This window comes from Oncorhynchus masou, chromosome 31 (genome assembly GCF_036934945.1).
Source record: "Oncorhynchus masou masou isolate Uvic2021 chromosome 31, UVic_Omas_1.1, whole genome shotgun sequence".
NCBI lineage: Eukaryota > Metazoa > Chordata > Actinopteri > Salmoniformes > Salmonidae > Oncorhynchus > Oncorhynchus masou.
In genome coordinates, this window is record NC_088242.1 from 20267926 (window position 1) to 20288050 (window position 20125).

At 43.1% G+C, this 20125-nt stretch overlaps 1 protein-coding gene across 1 annotated transcript in view; it reads right to left on the minus strand.

Annotated features, from left to right (window-relative positions):
• The window catches only part of akt3a (v-akt murine thymoma viral oncogene homolog 3a), a 133780-nt gene that overhangs the window by 11498 nt on the left and 102157 nt on the right, over positions 1–20125 (minus strand). Inside the window, exons 3-12 of the mRNA XM_064950288.1 lie at positions 17762–17887; positions 12966–13077; positions 9476–9623; positions 8948–9079; positions 8736–8801; positions 7420–7488; positions 6003–6125; positions 5137–5265; positions 1204–1418; positions 822–909 (exon numbers count right to left, since the gene is read on the minus strand). Coding sequence (XP_064806360.1) covers positions 822–909; positions 1204–1418; positions 5137–5265; positions 6003–6125; positions 7420–7488; positions 8736–8801; positions 8948–9079; positions 9476–9623; positions 12966–13077; positions 17762–17887 — 1208 coding nt within the window. The remainder of the gene's footprint in view (positions 1–821; positions 910–1203; positions 1419–5136; positions 5266–6002; positions 6126–7419; positions 7489–8735; positions 8802–8947; positions 9080–9475; positions 9624–12965; positions 13078–17761; positions 17888–20125) is intronic.

Below are 20125 nucleotides of genomic sequence, written 5' to 3' on the forward strand. Positions count from 1 at the left end.
AATGTCATATGGTCAGAAGAAACCAAAATATAACATTTTGGTAAAAACTCAACTCGTTTGGAGGACAAAGAATGCTGAGTTGCATCCAAAGAACACCATACCTACTGTGAAGCATGGGGGTGGAAACATCATGCTTTGGGGCTGTTTTTCTGCAAAGGGACCAGGACGACTGATCCGTGTAAAGGAAAGAATGAATGGGGCCATGTATCGTTAGATTTTGAGTGAAAACCTCCTTCCATCAGCAAGGGCATTGAAGATGAAACGTGGCTGGGTCTTTCAGCATGACAATGATCCCAAACACACCGCCCGGGCAACGAAGGAGTGGCTTCGTAAGAAGCATTTCAAGGTCCTGGAGTGGCCGAGCCAGTCTCCAGATCTCAACCCCATAGAAAATCTTTGGAGGGAGTTGAAAGTCTGTGTTGCCCAGCAACAGCCCCAAAACATCACTGCTCTAGAGGAGATCTGCATGGAGGAATGGGCCAAAATACCAGCAACAGTGTGTGAAAACCTTGTGAAGACGTACAGAAAACGTTTGACCTCTGTCATTGCCAACAAAGGGTATATAACAAAGTATTGAGATAAACTTTTGTTATTGACCAAATACTTATTTTCCACCATAATTTGCAAATAAATTCATTAAAAATCCTACAATGTGATTTTCTGGATTTTTTTCTTCTCATTTTGTCTGTCACAGTTGAAGTGGACCGATGATGAAAATTACAGGCCTCTCTCATCTTTTTAAGTGGGAGAACTTGCACAATTGGTGGGAGAACTTGCACAATTGCCCCACTGTATTATAGAACTGGTATTACAGGCATTACCTTCTTATCATAAACATCTTGCCACTCGATTCCAGTAAAGAAACTATGTCCCATGATTTCTTTAGCATCATCTGGACCTCCTCCAAGTCTGTGAAAAGTAAGAACGTCACAAATTATACAAAGGTTTGTCTGCCACCAAGACAGTGTTACAGTACTTTGAATTTGATTAATAGATATTATTGACTTGAAGCTTTTTAAAGTTAGCAGGGTTGGGGTTAACTGAGTGTAAAATTGAATTGACCTCAAACTGATAGTTAGTTTAAATAGCACTAGTGTATAGTCACAATGGGGCATTATTGTATGGTGAGCAGTGCTGCTTGGAGTCTGGCTGTCCAGGGTGTGTATGGCTGTCCAGGGTGTGTACAGTATAGCTGGCCTATACCTTTTGTTGGGGTCCTTTATGAGTAGTCCTGACAGCAGTGACTTGGCGTCTGACGACAGCGTGCGGGGGAACTTGATGTCCTCCATGAGGATGAGCTCAAACAGCTTCTCGTGGTCCTGGTTGTAGAAAGGCAGCCGACCGCACATCATCTCATACATGACCACGCCCAGACCCCACCAGTCCACCGCCCGGCCGTAGTCATTGTCCTCCAGCACCTGGACAGACACACAGATCATGGAATAAGAACATATTTTTAATATGAACTGTATGGTATCCCTATGAGACAGGCACTAACTCCTCTATTCAACATTGCAGTTCAGAGGAACAAACTGCTGCAAACTGGTCCAATCACCCCTGCCAACAACACACACAGGAAGCACATCAACTTTGTTATTTCGCCAAGCGTTTTAGATACAACCGACTTTTGACGCAAAGTTGGTTAACAAACGACCTGGTGGACATTTGACCCTGCGAGTTTCTGTTTCCAGGTCCAGCTGGTTTACTATGACTAACACAAAGCCCTATTCCACGGTACGGTGTTCCTGTGACATGAAAACCCAACAGCATCATGCAGTGGCATCACTACATAGACTGCGATGGCTGTCACTCTGCTGCTGCTGCGTGTCACAGATGCCCCTGTTGGCCAAGCCAAGTGGCTGGCGCTGGAGGCCCTACCTGGCACGGGCAGACAGGAAACGCTCCTGGATGGACATAGAGGGCCTCGCCATCATGATGTGACCCGCTGGTTCAAGGGCAGCCCCACCAGAGAAAGAGAGGTGGATACCTGGCTACGTGAAGCATGGAGCCAGAGGATCCACGGCTGAATCAAAGCCTTCTATCTGGGCTGCTGTCCTAATACACAATCAACCTGCTCTTCTCCTTCCCCTTCTCTTACATCGTCTCAGGTGTGCTGCCGTTCACCTTGTTGAAAAAGCGAGGGAGGAAGAGAGATGGAGGGAGTACAGGCTCCCTTTCAGACCGTTGCCGAGGAAAGGCCTAATTAATATGACTACCTAACGACAAGTGGCGCTGGAGAGAGGCCAGTTAAGCATATGCTCTGAATCTCTAGAATAATAATGTCTTGTCTCTAATCTTCATGGGAAGTAGAACCTGGACGTGTCAACGCAATGATCCTCCTCCGCTGTCTTAAAGAGTAGTCCTAACCAGAAAATATAAACCAAGACATCATGAAAACCTCCAAAAAAACATTCTGAATTTCTGGGCCCGTATTCGTAAAGCATCTCAGAGTAGGAGTGCTGATCAAGGATACGTTTTGCCATTTGAAGAAGACAAGGAGGACCTGATCCTAGATCAGCACTCCTACTCAAGACGCTTTATGAATACAGGCCCTAATCACTAAGAATTCAGTTAGACTGAACTTTAAATGACTGAAACAAGTTACTGTGTTTGTACACTACATGTAATCCCAAAAAGCTGAGAATTATCAAACTAAATAACACTGGAAGCAAATTGCTGGAAATAACACGTATTGAGCTTATCAAGACGGGCAACCGGCTGGATGGAAATCAGCATCACTGAGAGAAACAGTGGTACAGTCAAAGATGAACTATTCATATGGGTTTGAACATAATGCTGGAGGGATAACACTGGATTACCAAGTAAAAACCTGAGGAGGAATGCACAGCAGATGGACTATCCTTCCCCCCTCATCAAACCAAAAGTTAGGAGAAAAAAATAGTTACATGTTTAATGCCATTTCATCACCTAGGGCCAGAGGTATGTGTGTGTGTTGTAGAGTGTGTGTGTGTGTGTGTCTGTGTCTGTGCATATGCATGTGTGTGTGCAGGGAGAGCTGGGACTGGGAGTTTGTCCTGGGACTGTAGCAGGAGCAGCTCGGGTGCAGGCAGGGATGCGATTAATACACACAGAGCCAGTTGGGGTCCCCCCTGTTCCAGAGCCACAGGCAGAGAGGCAAGCCTGGAGGGGAGGAACAGGCCCCGTTCGGACGGCCATGTGGCGGGGCTGCTGCTCCCAGGACTGACTGGGGCCCTTGGCAGGCTTGGCTGGGCAGGGACAGAGAGAGAGAGAGCCTTTGGCTCCACCAGCCCAGTTACCCAGCGGGGCACAGGGAACAAACACACAGCTCCGCCCGCCCAGCCTGCCCTAGCTTGTGTACACACACACATAAAGAAACATAATAGGCTAAATGTACATATACACATGGTGCATTGAAACACTACAGTATAAACAATGTAATATTTTTACTGAGTTACCAAATCATTTGGTTATATCTTCCCAAAAGTATTTAACCTGCACATTTTTATCAAAATGAGAAAGATGTCACTGAGTTATTTCAATAAGGCTAAAGTAACCAAAACTAGGAGAGTATTTGTACAAAATGTATTAAGAAAAAATATTTTTGGTATTCTCATTTGCCCTTTCTAAACAAGGCAAATCAAATATATTTTACACATAAATTCAAAGAAAAACTATCTAAATGTAATTTTTATAACCCCAAAGCATTGGAATATTTTAACTTCCCTCTTTTAAATCCCAGCTACTTTGCATCTCTGGAACTTGGCGCTGAGTGTGTTCTGTTATTTTTACACCAGTGCGGCGATATAGATTTCCAGGTTTCCCAGCCACCTTCTTCCAACCTCCCCCATCTGCCACCATCTGCCTCTATTTAGCATGTACTTTTTTGTGCAATCACATACTCTTGTGAAAAATAACCAACACTCAAATCATCTCCTGGCACAGCGGAGGGCCTTAGCAAAACAAAATCCAGCGCCAAATTGTCCTCCATACTTTTTTAAGTGGGATCTATGCCCCCTCTCTATCCCATGCCTTTCTTCCCCCACCCGACCCACAGTCCTCACTCCTCTGCACTTCATAAATATGCATTGTAGTAAAAACCTGACACCATAACGTTGGTCATGTTTAAGCATTGGTTAAAGAAAAAATATACTATACTGGTTTGCAATGTGGTAAGTTTTTAAATGTTTTTTTTTTGTCATTCAGAAAGGACACCAAATACTTGTTATTGAGTTGTAAAATATTGTACATCTACTTTACTGTTGTTAATGACCAGAATTTAGCAGTTCATTATTGAACATTAAAGTGACTACTTAAAGCTAGAATCTGCAGTACCCCGCCTCCGTTTTGGTGAAAAGCTGAGAGATGCGTCAGGGAAGATGTAACCATTCTAAAATTCATACACAGAGCTATGGATGCAAGTAGCCTCCTTGAGGTTACGAGGATATACAGTGTTTGTTTACATTTACATTGTTTACAAACATTGGAGTAAAACCAGTTTATATTTTGGGTTCTGATGGGGTTTGACAATTCAACTAAGTTCATGAGCCATTTATAAGTTATATTGTTCAAGAATCAAAGAGCATACATTATTCATTTATAAGTCCAAAAATGGATGTAACAACTAAACATTCTAGCTTTAAATAAAGAGAGAAGATCAAACAAATTGGCCAATGAGAAATCACAGCAGAACGGTGTTTGATATAACTAGATTCCTCAATTTCAATCTTACAACTTCACACATCCACTTGTTTGTCAGCCTGGCGCCAGGGACAGTGTCTCCTATAGAGCATGTGAGGGGGTTTACATTATGCTCACTGTGAGAGGCAGTGTGAGTCCCAATGGCGTCATTAGCTATGGGACTTTGCCATGAGGATGATGTAAACCTGCTGCCATAGCTGCAAGCATTATTTGGCAGATGAATCTTAAAGTCTTGGCCATAAATAGGCTACAGTATCTCAATAGACTGGTTATTGTAGTGGGTTTACGATGTTTAGTTCTAAATCAAAGTGAACTGGGGTACACAACTATAATAAGGATGTAGACCTGATACAATTGAGTTCTAAAGCTCGGGTGAGTTTTGTACTGTATGTCAGGGGTTTGAAGGGGTGAATATACCAGACAGGGAATGTGGGTTTAGAAGGGACAGTACTGTACCTCTGGAGCTAGGTACTCCGGCGTTCCACAGAAAGTCTTCATTGTAGCAGCATCTGTGATTCCTTCCTTGCAGAGCCCGAAGTCTGTGATTTTGACGTGTCCATCTTTGTCTAGCATTAGGTTCTCCAGCTGCAGGGGAACAGGAAACAACTTTGAAAGCACTGAAGGCCAAGCCAGTGTGTAGGCAGAACAATGCCACAAGGACAGACAAGCACTGCAGTGCAACACAGTTAGAAAAACAGGCTTATAAAAGCCCAGGGATGTACAGCAAACTCAACGACTCTGACAACACATACTGTACTGCTGAGCTGCACAAGAGAAGGCAGTCTGTGATTCCTCTCTATGTCCCCTAAGTTTATTTGATCATTTCAAGTACACAAGAAAATGTACTGTCTGCCTCTGCCTCTACTCATGTCTCAGCCAGTAAAATGTGTTGTGGAGACACTTCACTTTACATTGTGAGGGAAGTTGAATGGTCTGACCAGAGTCACGTTAATAACAAGGAGGAAAGTAAACGAGTCTCCTTCTTGTTCACAGTTCCTAGCAGATGAAGGGAAAGAAACCTGAAGCTAGTCAAGCCGTTCAACCTTTTAATTTTAATGGCAAACGCTTCTTTTTTCATGTTTCTTGGCTCCTTTCAGGCAGGCTTGGGCCAAGGCTGTAAGCGAAACGCTGTGTCATCTTTCACACACCCGAGAGAATTTTGATGTTTTTCAAAAAGCCCCTCTCTCCCAAAACTGAAAACTCTGGAGCTTTTAATACATTCCCCACATCCCATGCCACTCGCACAGGATAATGGGCCACAGTAGGTGAGGGAAACAACAACTTCCCAAATATCTGATTACTTTCCCGCTTTTTTTGTTTACCTTGAGATCCCGGTACACAATCTTGGCGGAGTGCAGGTAGTCCAGAGCGGAGACTATTTCGGCACCGTAGAAACGCGTGCGGTCCTCAGAGAACACCCGCTCTCTCGACAAATGGAAAAACAGCTGCAGGATAAACAGCAGGGACAGGATTGCAATAATTACTGATTTATTGGAGGAAATTAACACAACATAAACTGCCTCCCATCGCCATATTGAGATGATGGATGGTGGGGCCCTTGGAGGACGCCCGGCGAACTTAGACAGCAGCTGGCGCATCATCCCCATCTCACCACCGGGTAGCCGGTGCGGCCTGTTAAATCAGCCTTTTAATCAATACACCAATCTTGTTAAAGGCAATCGGCGCCGCTCATGGGCTAACATCCCATTAAAGAGGCCGGCGCCCTTTTCTGCAATCATCTTTTCATTTTTGAAAGAGTGAGTATGGGAATACCCTCTCCTCCATTCTCTCTCTCTCTCTGTCAGATGTCAAGGCTCTCTGTAATTTCTCTGCCATCCCTCTCCCCCTCCTGTCTCCCTGCCCGAGCTCCTCTTGTACAAATTACCCAGGAGGACACGGGGCGGCACATCTTCCATTAATTGTTGAGGGAGGTTTGCATATGGCCGCTGGGGCGGTGCTAACGGCCTGCCTGATCAGCCTGACCAGCCTGACAGGTGGGGAGGAGAGGGGATATGTGGGGTAGAGGGGGGGCTATGGGTGAGGACAGGTGGGCCTTCATCAGAGCACTGGCAGCTGTGAATGCGGCAGGCAGGTTTGTAAAGATGAGGGAGGGAGGCAGGTAGACAGATCGGCCCACTAAGGTGAGGGGGTTCTGGGTTGGAGCTGGCTGGACTGATGGAGGGAGCAGGTGATGTTTAGACTGAGGGAATGAACGCAAGATTGCAAAGCATCCCGATTAAAAATGCCGTAAATCGAAATTTTTGCGAATCAAAAATCATTTCAGAATGTCATTTCAGTAATATCACCCATAGGTGTGTTCAAATGGACATAAATTGGGAAAAGGTTTGGAATGGTGACAGGTGGAGACCAGTTTTCTGGAAGCAGAAAATATCCAACTTTGCCAGAGAGAAATACTGTGGAAGCGACAGAAGGAATGTATTAGACCATGATACATTCATACAATGCTCATTGGTCAATCTGAATTATTTCAGTATAGAATGATCCAGCAAACTCAAAAGTACAACATGAATCTTACATTCCACAGACAGGACCTACACAGGACTGACCGTGTGCTGTACTCCTCTGTGTGTGAGTGTATGGGTAACTTTTGAGAGAGAGAGACAGAGCGAGAGAGAGACAGAGCCACAGACAGACAGAGAGAGAGAGCCACAGACAGACAGAGAGAGAGAGCCACAGACAGACAGAGAGAGAGAGACACAGATACTAGTCAGGGCTTACCTCTCCTCCATTCACATATTCCATTACAAAGCACAGGCGGTCTTTAGTCTGGAAGGAATACTTCAAAGACTGAAACAGGAGGAACAGAAACACAACCATCAGCTCCACAACCTGAGGATGGTTTTCACACCTAGCACATATGTATATTCTTGTTGTTATTCAGAGAGAAGTACGTTTTCTATCCAGGGAGTACACATTAAACAAAATAACAGTTGCTCTTTGACTCTCTTAAGCCTTGATTGCAGATGTGAGAGAAGTGAAACAAGGTGGAACGTTACCGTGATGTCATATGAACCTTAATTGTTTTGCTGCATGTGTGTGTGTGTGTGTGTTTTTGCTTGTGTGTGTTTTGCAGCGAACAACAGCATCTGGAGTATCACTGAAATGACCTCTCAGTGGTGTCTTGTCGACAGATGTAAAGCTAGACTCGGGCTGTTCATTTCTAACAGTTTATCCACTGCATTATAATGAGTCTCTGGGGGTTCAGGTACATATAGGCTCAATGTGCTGCTAACTGCTTTTGTCTATTGTATGTGAGCGTGCGTGCATGCATGCCTTTGTGTGAGTGTGTGTGTGTAGGGATGCGTACTCACAGTTAGGAAAGGGTGCCTGGTGTTTTTTAATACTCTGTTAGTGTATGTGTGTATGTGTGTGTGTGTAGGGATGCGTACTCACAGTTAGGAAAGGGTGCCTGGTGTTTTTTAATACTCTGCTCTCTGTGAGTGTGTGTGTGTGTGTGTGTGTGTGTGTGTGTGTGTGTGTGTGTGTGTGTGTGTGTGTGTGTGTGTGTGTGTGTGTGTGTGTGTGTAGGGATGCGTACTCACAGTTAGGAAAGGGTGCCTGGTGTTTTTTAATACTCTGCTCTCTGTGAGTGTGTGTGTGTGTGTGTGTGTGTGTGTGTGTGTGTGTAGGGATGCGTACTCACAGTTAGGAAAGGGTGCCTGGTGTTTTTTAATACTCTGCTCTCTGTGTGTGTGTGTGTGTGTGTGTGTGTGTGTGTGTGTGTGTGTGTGTGTGTGTGTGTGTGTGTGTGTGTGTGTGTGTGTGTGTGTGTGTGTGTGTGTGTGTGTGTGTGTGTGTGTGTGTGTGTAGGGATGCGTACTCACAGTTAGGAAAGGGTGCCTGGTGTTTTTTAATACTCTGCTCTCTGTGAGTGTGTGTGTGTGTAGGGATGCGTACTCACAGTTAGGAAAGGGTGCCTGGTGTTTTTTAATACTCTGCTCTCTGTGAGTGTGTGTGTGTGTGTGTGTGTGTGTGTGTGTGTGTGTGTGTGTGTGTGTGTGTGTGTGTGTGTGTGTGTAGGGATGCGTACTCACAGTTAGGAAAGGGTGCCTGGTGTTTTTTAATACTCTGCTCTCTGTGAGTGTGTGTGCCACTTCATCCTGTGGGATATAAGGTAGAAAATAGAACAGTGCTTCTGAGACAGGGCAGCATATGAATATAACAGTCATTTCTTTATAGAGCGTCATTCAACTTGCTACCAGTTAGGTTTAGTTTGATGAAGTAATTAACATGGAGTGAAACGTACCTTTGCAATAATGACTTCTTTCTTCAAAATCTTCATTGCATAATATTTCCCGTTAGCCTTCTCTCTCACTAGAATCACTTTACCAAATGTGCCTTTTCCCAGTAGTTTTAAGTAGTCAAAGTCATTCATTGTCTGAAAGAAACCGTAGGTCAAGTCAGTGCAGTTATAATAGTTGTAGAAAGCAGAATGTGTCTGATTTTAGAGGACTGATGGGAAACTTAACACATAATTTAACAGCTCCGCAAAATGATTCTATCAGTGTTTGTGTATCAGTCAATCAGGATCTGTCTCCTGTGGTGTGGTCATCCTTTAGTCAGTGGAGCTAAAGAAGACACGTTGAACCAATGGCTTCTTGCCACTGAAATACTTCACAACGTGTTGCTTAGAATTTGTATGTTTATTTCATTTCATCCCTTAGGTCCTCGGGCGGGATGGGATTGGGATGTAACTTCATTTTGTATGTATCTATTCATGTTTGCTGACAATTATTATCACAAAAAAAGTCAGTGGTCCAGATGTATCTCTTACCTTCCGTTTATGGTGGCTGGTAGAGGTGTCCATCTCCTCCAGCTCTCCGATGTTGTCCATCTGAGACGTGGGACTGCATTGGATCCTCTCTTCCTCCTGTCTTTGGAGTTTGTCTGCTACTATCTGGATCGCCTCCGTCCACTCATCCCTGTTTGCAAAACAGAGCAGAACACAAACCTCTAGTTACAGATGGGGTCAAATATATTGGCACCTTTGCACTTTACTATGGCTTGCGATGGAGCAGAATGTTCTGTTTTTCTTTTCGAAACTGGTTGAATGGCAATATTTACCCAGTAGGCAGCTGCAACTTACCACATGTGATAAATTACACAGTAAATGACTTGCCTCCAACCAAGTTAATTTGAATTTATTTATATATATTTTTGTCCTGTGAAGTTGGAAATCAAACAAATACACGTGTGAACACCAAAAGTGTTTTCAATTTCAACTGATTTTAAAATAAATAATGAATCTTGCAAGGGTACTAATATATTTGACCGCAACTGTAGGTATAGTGTCTTAACAGTCTATAGTCTGGTTAGCCCTGTCCACATGTCCCTGTCAGGATATGTACACCTGTAAAGTTGCATATACAGTATAACAATAGTCTGGATAGCCTATTTTAACTCATACCATACAGCAGCTGTAACACAGACACATGAACAAACTTCTGCATGGTAACAGTGATATTTCACAATGAAATGTAGCTACTTGTTTGACGTCTAATGTGACACCATTATGCATAATCAATGACATTCTGCTAAGTTAAGAATGATCTTTAGACAGTGCAATCTATTCATTACACCTTCACAATGGGGTAAAACTGGAACTTTCAACAAAGGCTAATCTATGCAATCATCTATGTAATCGTCAATGATCAGTCACTTTAAAAGAAAACAAATGTTCACAAATGAGTTTATGTCAATGGGAACTACTGCGTGTTTGCAAATGGCTTTACCCCCCATTGGGTTTTCATTTGTTGTGCAATACAACATCTGTTGCATTAAAAGAGTGATGCATTTGGATTTGTGAGCACGTGTGTATTTAATGATGATGAATATATCCGTGTGTGGTTTGTGCTTCCCTCTGGGTTGTACTGCTGCTACATCAACATTCCACAGGAGGGGATCGTTAGCATTTGGAAACTTTCATTTACAGTACGTTAATCTCTCATGGACCGATTCTTGTGGACAAATGAAACGGTGAGAATCTGTCAAGGTTCACGTAGAATTATATGATTACGGGCAGCAATAGTAGTTCCTGGTTTTGGTTTTTCATCATTGATATTTGGACGAATCCGGATTGGGGAGAAGGCGATGCTTAAACTCGTGTAGTGATTTTCAAGCCCGTGTGCAGTTGATAAATGGTTTCCACTAGATTCCACATCCGCAGTCAAAATTGGCTATATTGTAAAAATTCATGAAACCAAAAATGTCCTTTCGGGCCATGATAAATACAGGTGAAATTAGCAGAAGGGAGGGGTTTGAACTAGAGTTTCCGTTTGCGTGGGAGGAGACTTCGCTTCCTTCCTTTACACAAACACAATCACAATTGTTAATGGCATTTCCCCCCAGAAGTAAAACAGGACATCTAACACATGTGGTAACGTGATAAAACAAACAGAACATTTGACTCACAAAGTAGCATCAGTGTGGGGTTTTTTGTTCCATGTTTTGTTTGGACTTTGAGAGGCACATATGTTACAATGAGGGATTGAACAAGATGCAAATCCATACCAACACAAAAAGACTCTTTCTGAACACCTTTTCCCAGCTTCACTCAGGTTTCTGAATATATCGGATGTGACTCCGAACAAGGGCAAAGAAAAGTTGTGTTCCATTTGAACAATCAAACGGCACAGTATACACATAAAAAGCAACGGGAATCCTCTCAAGGTCGTGCAGATGAATGCGAGCCGAGCCATCTCTCCCTACCCCCTCCATTTTTATTTTTTTTTACGTATAATGAGATTTTTTCGCTAATGAGAGATAATGGGCCTGACTACAGTCGGGCGACATGCCAGCTGGTGCCTCCCCTCTCCTCACTCGTGGGCCTGCCGATGCTGGGCCCGTGCCAGGCGGGTACAGTACAGTAAATGCTGCTGCCAGCCAGCCAGAGACACAGTACAGTACAGTGGCTGTAAGGTTTAAGACAGGAACTGGAAAATACGTTTAACCTTTCCTCTTAACCGCTGGCTGCACTTCCCCTCGACCCCCTGGCCTGTCTAGTGAGGCTACAGCTCGAACTCAAATTCTCTTCACTTCACCAGCAGAAAGTAGAGTTTAAGACCATAACATCTGCCAGTGCTGCTTCCTCTACCCAGCTCTGCTCCGTAGCTCACTCTCACAGGTCGCTGCCTGCAGTTGCCTGTTCCTCAGAGACAGAAGAGAGTCTGTATGTGTGCCAACTGTGAACCGGCACAGCTTATTATCTTAAGTCTTATGGGCAAACACTGTTCTTTCTGGAGAGAGATAAACATCTCCATTTCCTAGAAGAAGGACAGCTGGAGAATTTATGCCAGTGCTACTATACTTGAAAGGTCTCTTTTCTAGCTTACATACAAACCCTCCACAACCCCCTCTGCTGATCACCTGGTTGGTTTTACTGGAACGGAGCATGTATGATCTGTGTTTTCTATTCATCTTTGTTAAATGACACACTGCTCTAATTTCAAATGGATTTGAAACTGAGGACAAATATGTTTGTCGCACACAACATTATCTCTGGAATACCATTGAGTATAAAGTAATTTCATAGTCATATTATAGGCCAGTGATGGGCACCTGGCGGCCCGCCCCCGCAGATCGATTTCCTTTTTGGGAGGAGGGAACTCAGTCGGGCTCTCAGGTAGAAGACACAAGGTGCAATTTCGAAAAATGGTTGTGCATCAGCAGTTTTACTCTTATTATGTCAGTCAATTAGCCATGTCAGCTAAACATTTTTAGATTGGTAAGTTAGTCTACCCAGCTATCTAAACATGTAGTAATCATGGTCAAATTTTGGACCAGGGAACCCCATTGATTTTCTTAGTCATTCTCACTCAGATATCATATTCAAAACTGCAAACATTTCTATCCACCCAATGGCAAAATGTGTAGAATTGCAGGTAATTAACTTAAATTTCTTCTATCCGTTGGCAGGAGGGCCCCCAAAAGGCTAAGGCCGACTCTGGCTACATGTGTAGGTATGGATGTGGTTACGCAGACCCACGAGCCACTGCAGCCCCTCATGATGAGTTCAGATTGTTTTGTGGCCCCACTCCCATCAAAGTTGACCATCCCTCTTATCGATTATCATAGTAAACCATCATTTAAAATGGAACTAGTGAACAATTTATCTCAGTTTCATATGACCTCCTGACTTGAGAGCTAAACTATGACTTTTCATAGATGTACTGTTTTCAAAGACGTACTGTTTTCATAGATATACTGGGTACTGGGTAGAGGAAAAGCAGTCAGTCATAGATAAGCAGACTAAGGACTGAGCCTACCTTTCCTCTGGCGTGTCCACATGGAAGGTCCTCTCTATGACGGTGGTCCATTGTAGACATCTGATGATGAATGTGTTGGGCTTTGGTCGTTCTGTCTTCATCAGTTGGCATTCTGAGACAGAGAGAGGACAGATAGAGAAGCGTATGTGAATATTCAGATTTACTAGATGTCAAATCTTGTGTCTGAGCTTCAGTTGCTGATAGGGCTGGGAATTGCCAGGGACTTCATGATACGATATTATCACGATACTTGCCGATATGATATGTACTGTGATTCTCACAATTCTCAATGTATAGCAATTTGATACTGCGATCTTATTGCGAATTGATGTTCCATACATATTGCTCACTATAGTGTCTGCTGTAAAGGGACAATAGAGTGCCATGAGGAAATTAGTTTAGAAATAAAAGTGCAAATAATGTGTTGGCTCACAATTTATTTATTTTTAAAGATGGGGAACAAGTTATAGGATGAGAAATACAGGAGTTTTGGCATAGGTACAGCCAATTACTGTTAGCTAACGCTACCTACAGTAGCTAATAAAACTAAAACAAAATAAAAACATTTACAAATCAATACTTGGAGTCAAATATCAATATAATATCATCCAAAAGTAATATTGCGTTATGTAACTGTAAACATTTTTTCCCCCAATCACTAGTTGCTGTTGATACTAGTTAATTGTGATGAAAGAGTAGGTTAGCTTTGTTATTGAGTATGTACATACACTGAGTAAACCAAACATTAAGAACACCTTCCTAATATTGAGTTCCACCCCCCTTTTGCCCTCAGAACAGCCTCAATTCGTCAGAGCATGGACTCTACATGGTGTCGAAAGCGTTCCACAGGGATGCTGGCCCATGTTGACTCCAATGCTTCCCACAGTTGTCAAGTTGACTGGATGTCCTTTGGGTGGTGGACCATCCTTGAACCACACGGGAAACTGTTGAGCGTGAAAAACCCAGCAGTGTTGCAGTTCTTGACACAAACCGGTGCGCCTGGCACCTACTACCATACCCCGTTCAAAGGCACTTCAATATTTTATCTTCTCCATTCACCCTCTGAAATACACATATGCAATCCATGTCTCAATTGTCTCAAGGCTTAAAAATCCTTATTTAACCTGTCTCTTCCCCTTCATCTACACTGATTGAAGTGGATTTAACAGGTGACATCAATAAGGGATCATAGCTTTCACCTGGATTCACCTGGTCAGTCCTGGAAAGAGCAGGTGTTGTCCTAATGTTTTGTACACTCAATGTAGATGGACTGTACTGCAGAAAACACAACACTTCGCACCAAGTTAAAGCTGTCTCATTCCATCCAGGAACAGACACAGCCAGATGGGGCTTCAAGCCAACTGTGGAAAAGTTTTACAGTGTGCTCCACTGTCACCGCTACAGCAGCTATTGGGGACAATGTTCAGTCAGATGACAGCTGAAACAGAGTGTTGAGCCTGTACGTGCCAGTAGGTAATGACTTCCCTCCCTCAGCTGGCCTCATCTCTGCCGCCACCAAACGGCGGGACGGCCTAAATATAGGCGGGAAGGTTAATGACGACATGGCTAAGGTCGCAGGCGCACTCTACCTCTTTCATCCTGCTCCGCTAATAAAATGGAGTCTCCCACTGAGCGCAGAGAAAACAAGGTCATGACGGAGTTCCAGTAGGTAGTAGCGCTGGACACAACATAGTCATTTTAGGGGGAATACAGACAGAGGAGATTGTTTTGCTTCAGCTAAACATACTAGGAGAGAGCTCCAGCAACTGTCCTGCCATCAATCAATAGGCATTTATATTACAGTGTTTACTGTAATATGCATTCAGATTCATTTCCCTATTCTGAAGTCCCTAGTGGGATAGGGCCACCACCTACACTACTGTATCTATTCGTTCATCAGTTTGCATTCTTGTTATATAACATTATATCTTCATCTGAACTCTCCACGTATTCATGTAATTACATTTTCCAAACTATATTGAAATGCAATTAACAAATGGTATATATTAGTAATATGGGGCTCTGGAGAAGGAAAAATATTCATCAGGTACCATAGCATTGTTTCCTAGTCATTTAGGTGAGTTATCTGAGATGTACTTAGTGTTTGACATTAGACTGTAGCCTGTTGGTCAGACAGGCAAGTAGGCAGGCAGGGAGTGTCTCAGTCTCTGTGTCTCTGTGTCTCTGTGTCTGTCTGTCTGTCTGTCTGTGACAGTATCTCTCCCCACGCTTGGGACGGACAGACAGGCAGGCAGGCGGGGCTGCACCATTCCATTTCACTGGCCCATTTGACTACAGCAGCCAGCGTCCCAGCACCACCTGGCCTCCCAGCTTTGGACAACAGATGTGGCAATACTGTAGTGCTGCCAAGCCAGCCGGGGCCGGATGTATGGCCACCCTCTCTCCCCCAGCCTTTAGATTAAAACCTGGCCGCGCTAGCTTCCTGACGGATGGAGTGAGAGAAAGCGAGAGGGGAGAGGGAGAAAGTGAGAGAGAGGAGAGAGAGAGAGTGAGAGTGAGAAAGAAAGCTCCCTCCATGTGTCTAAGTTATAACATAGCAAGGCCGGATGGATTGATGGATGGATCCACCCCCTTAAACTGTCCTTTCTTTCCCCTAAAAAAACTATCCAGCAGCCAATCATAAGGAAATCTGAGGCCATTGTCAATTTTGTTGTGTGTTGGGACAATAGGAAACTGTTGTAGTTGTTTCATGTCCATGTAATTACTGTGGCCTTTGTTGTAGGAACTGTGCCAAGGAGTCAAATGTTTCCACCAGCTTAGTGGCTATCAGCGTATGTCTAGTCGTTTTGGTAAACAACTGAGGGATGGGGCTGGAGAAATGTAACCACTTTCAAATTCAGAGAGAAAGATATGGATGCAAGGATGAACTATCCATGAGATCTAAATGATACTTTTGACCATGTTTTGAGGCTTTGAGGTGGAGTAAAACAAGCTTATATTTAGGGTTTTGATGTCATTTATAATTTATCCTCTTCAAGAATCAATGGGTGTACATGTATATCATTAATTTAAAAGTCCAGTTGATATACCAACCTCAAATTGCCCCTTTAAGTATACAGTTGAAGTCGGAAGTTTACATACACTTATGTTGGAGTCATTAAAACTTGTTTTTCAACCACTCCACACATTTCTTGTTAACAAACTATAGTTTTGGCAAGTCAGTTAGGACATCTAATTTGTGCATGACACAAGTCATTTTCCCAAAAATTGTTTAGACAGATTATTTCACTTATAATTCACTGTATCACAATTCCAGTGGGTCAGAGATTTACATACACTAAGATGACTGTGCCTTTAAACGGCTTGGAAAATTCCAGAAAACAATGTCATGGCTTTAGAAGCTTCTGATAGGCTAATTGACATCATTTGAGTCAATTGGAGGCGTACCTGTGGATGTATTTCAAGGTCTACCTTCAAACTCAGTGCCTCTTTGCTTGACATCATGGGAAAATCAAAAGAAATCAGCCAAGACCTCAGAAAAAAAATTGTAGGCCTCCACAAGTCTGGTTCATCCTTGGGAGCAATTTCCAAACGCCTGAAGGTACCACGTTCATCTGTACAAACAATAGTACTCAAGTATAAACACCATGGGACCACGCAGCCGCCATACCGCTCAGGAAGGAGACGTGTTCTGTCTCCTAGAGTTGAATGTACTTTGGTACAAAAAGTGCAAATCAATCCCAGAACAGCAGCAAAGGACCTTGTGAAGATGCTGGAGGAAACAGGTACAAAAGTATCTATATCCACAGTAAAACAAGTCCTATATCGACATAACATGAAAGGCCGCTCAGCAAGGAAGAAACAACTTTAAAAAAGCCAGACTACGGTTTGCAACTGCACACGGGGACAACGATCGTACTTTTTGGAGAAATATCCTCTGGTCTGACGAAACGAAAATAGAAATGCTTGGCCATAATGACCATTGTTATGTTTGGAAGAAAAAGGGGGAGGGTTACAAGCCCGAAGAACATGATCCCAACCATGAAGCACGGGGGTGGCAGCATCATGTTGTGGGGGTGCTTTGGGACTGGTGCACTTCACAAAATAGATGGCATCATGAGGTAGGAGTATTATATGGATATTTTGAAGTAACATCTCAAGACATCAGTCAGGAAGTTAAAGTTTGGTCGCAAATGGGTCTTCCAAATGGACAATGACCCCAAGCATACTTCCAAAGTTGTGGCAAAATGGCTTAAGGACAACAAAGTCAAGGTATTGGAGTGGCCATCACAAAGCCCTGACCTCAATCCTATGGAAAATTTGTGGGCAGAACTGAAAAAGTGTGTACGAGCAAGGAGGCCTATAAACCTGACTCAGTTACACCAGCTCTGTCAGGAGGAATGGGCCAAAATTCACCCAACTTATTGTGGGAAGCTTGTGGAAGGCTACCCGAAATATTTGACCCAAGTTAAACAATTTAAAGGCAATGATACCAAATACTAATTGAGTGTATGTAGACGTCTGACCCACTGGGAATGTGATGAAAGAAATAAAACCTGAAATAAATCATTCTCTCTACTATTATTCTGACATTTCACATTCTTAAAATAAAGTGAGGATCCTAACTGACCTAAAACAGGGGATTTTTACTAGGATTAAATGTCAGGAATTGTGAAAAACTGAGTTTAAATGTATTTGGCTAAGGTGTATGTAAACCTCTGACTTCAATTGTAGGTATCCCTTGGGAAAGAGTCCTCATTGCCTACTTATCACTGTGGCATATTATTGATTTAGATGAATTGACGTACTAGAAGCCAGCACAGTGGATGACTCACTTGCAACAGAGAAGTTATTAAGGGGATAGGGTAGGTCTGCGTCCTGTGGTTTCTCTTTGTAACCTATGAACGAGCCGTCCGTTTTCAGCAGGAAGTAGCGTGGTCTCCAGTTCTTGATATATTCTCCTGTAGAATATGAGAGAGAGAGAGAGAGAGAGAGTTTCTTTGTTAGTGTATGACACCTGCCAGTCCATAGATTCAAAAACAGTAAGGTAGGCACTCATAAAGCAGTTAAAACTACTTATTACATTTTGAAATGGTTTTATGGAACAGGTTTAAAAGTTCTTGGCTCTTTGAGCTCTATGCGCAATTGTTTTTAGTGCAGACATGATTGTTTTTACATTAAAGTGCAGTAACACAGCTTCCCCCTATAATCAGTATCATTCTAAAGTGGCTAGTGTTTCAATATCCATTCACACCAATAGCTTTTAGACTCTCATCATATTGCTTTGATATGTTTTGGGATTAACATGATCAAAATGATAAAAACATGTTTACGATCTCAGGGCTGAAATCACTCCCCAACGATCATCTGCCTCATTTTGGGTTAGACTGGGGGACCCCTAACCTCCTGCCCCGGGATTTAGGCTAGCCCTGTAGAGAGGGAGGTCAAATCTTCATCAGGGGGCCAGAGCGGACACCTTTAACCCTCCCGGGCAGCAGCAGCTGAAAAACAACATCTGCTAAGCAGCTGGTTATCCCGCATTACCAAACAAAACTTCTGGTGCAACAGCCTGCTCCATCTAATAACCAACAGCAGGATTACAAGGGTGTCAACATCTCAGCTCACAGCGCTACATCATACGCACAGCACCGGGTTCAAAACAGGATACTGGAGAGCATAGGCAGCACATCTGCTTTTTTAACATACACGGAGTGGACAAAACATTAAGAACACCCTGCACTTTCCATGACATAGACTGACAAGGTGAATCCAGATGAATGCTATGATCCCTTATTGATGTCACTTGTTAAATCCACTTCAAATCAGTGTAGATGAAGGGGGAGACAGGTTAAAGAAGGATTGTTAAGCCTTGAGACATGGATTGTGTATGTGTGCTATTCAGGGGGTGAATGAGCATGACAAAACACTTAAGTGCCTTTGAATGGGGTATGGTAGTATGTGCCAGGCACACCGGTTTGTGTCAAGAACTGCAACGCTGCTGGATTTTTCACACTCAACAGTTTCCCGTGTGTATCAAGAATGGTCCACCACCCAAAGGACATCCAGCCAACTTGACATAACTGTGGGAAGCATTGGGGTCAACATGGGCCAGCATCCCTGTGGAAAGCTTTGACACCTTGAGGTGTCCTTGCATGACGAATTGAGGCTGTTCTGATGACAAAAAGGAGGGTTGCTACTAAATATTAGGAAGGTGTTACTAATGTTTGGTATACTCAGTGTATTGTTTTGTAGTATTACAACTACTGTGTAAGGTGCATACTAGAAGCTATGGTAACTGTTAATGGAAGAAGTTTGGAATTTGATTTGAGGGAAGGTACTACACTGCTGTCTGCCAAGATACAAGTCAGTTTTTAAAAAGTAGCAAACAATCATATGCAAATGTGCTTCTTCTTGTTAATTTCTTCTTGTTGATATTTTCCATTTTATAATAGATTTTGACTGAAGGCAAGAAGATTGATATTTTCAATGAGACCAACAGTCAAACAACGATCTAAAAAGTACCATTCTTAAGTCCTTCCACTTCCACATATAATACTAATATAACCATTATGTTCAATATTAATTTCCATTTAGTTTCAGCATCAGGCCATTTCTGCTCCAGCCTCATTCGTGTGGATGGATACACTGAAATCCTCTATAATGGACGAGACGTGAAAATCCTAAAACATGCACTTTGTGTTTTTTAACTCCTGGTAATTAGCCCACCATCCCGATGGCTGACATGCACGCCTCTGTGACAGCTCTGATCACTTCTTTTTTTTTTACACCGGGAAGAGAAAATAAACAACATGTTCTATTTGTAACATCCACTTAAAGCATAATGACAGCAGCTTTTCTTAATTAACACATCAGAGAAAAACACCTGCTCATGTTAATTTGAGGAGACGGAGGTCTTTGCCGGTATGCCTCTGTGAGGCTGGGGTCTGTGGGGGGGGACAGGAGGGGAGGAGAGCAGCTGAACGCAATGCAGTACGCCGTGGGGACAGGAGCCACCATAGGTAGCAAGGTCTCTCCTCCGACTCGCTCACACAGCCTGTCACAGGATCTCACCACTAACACTTGGTAGATAAATAAATTAGGCCTATAAATTATTCCTGGTCAAAACAAGGCATAAATGTAAGTATAGACATTTGCTACCAGACGGAAGAGTGGGCGTGACACAGTTAATTGCATGAAGT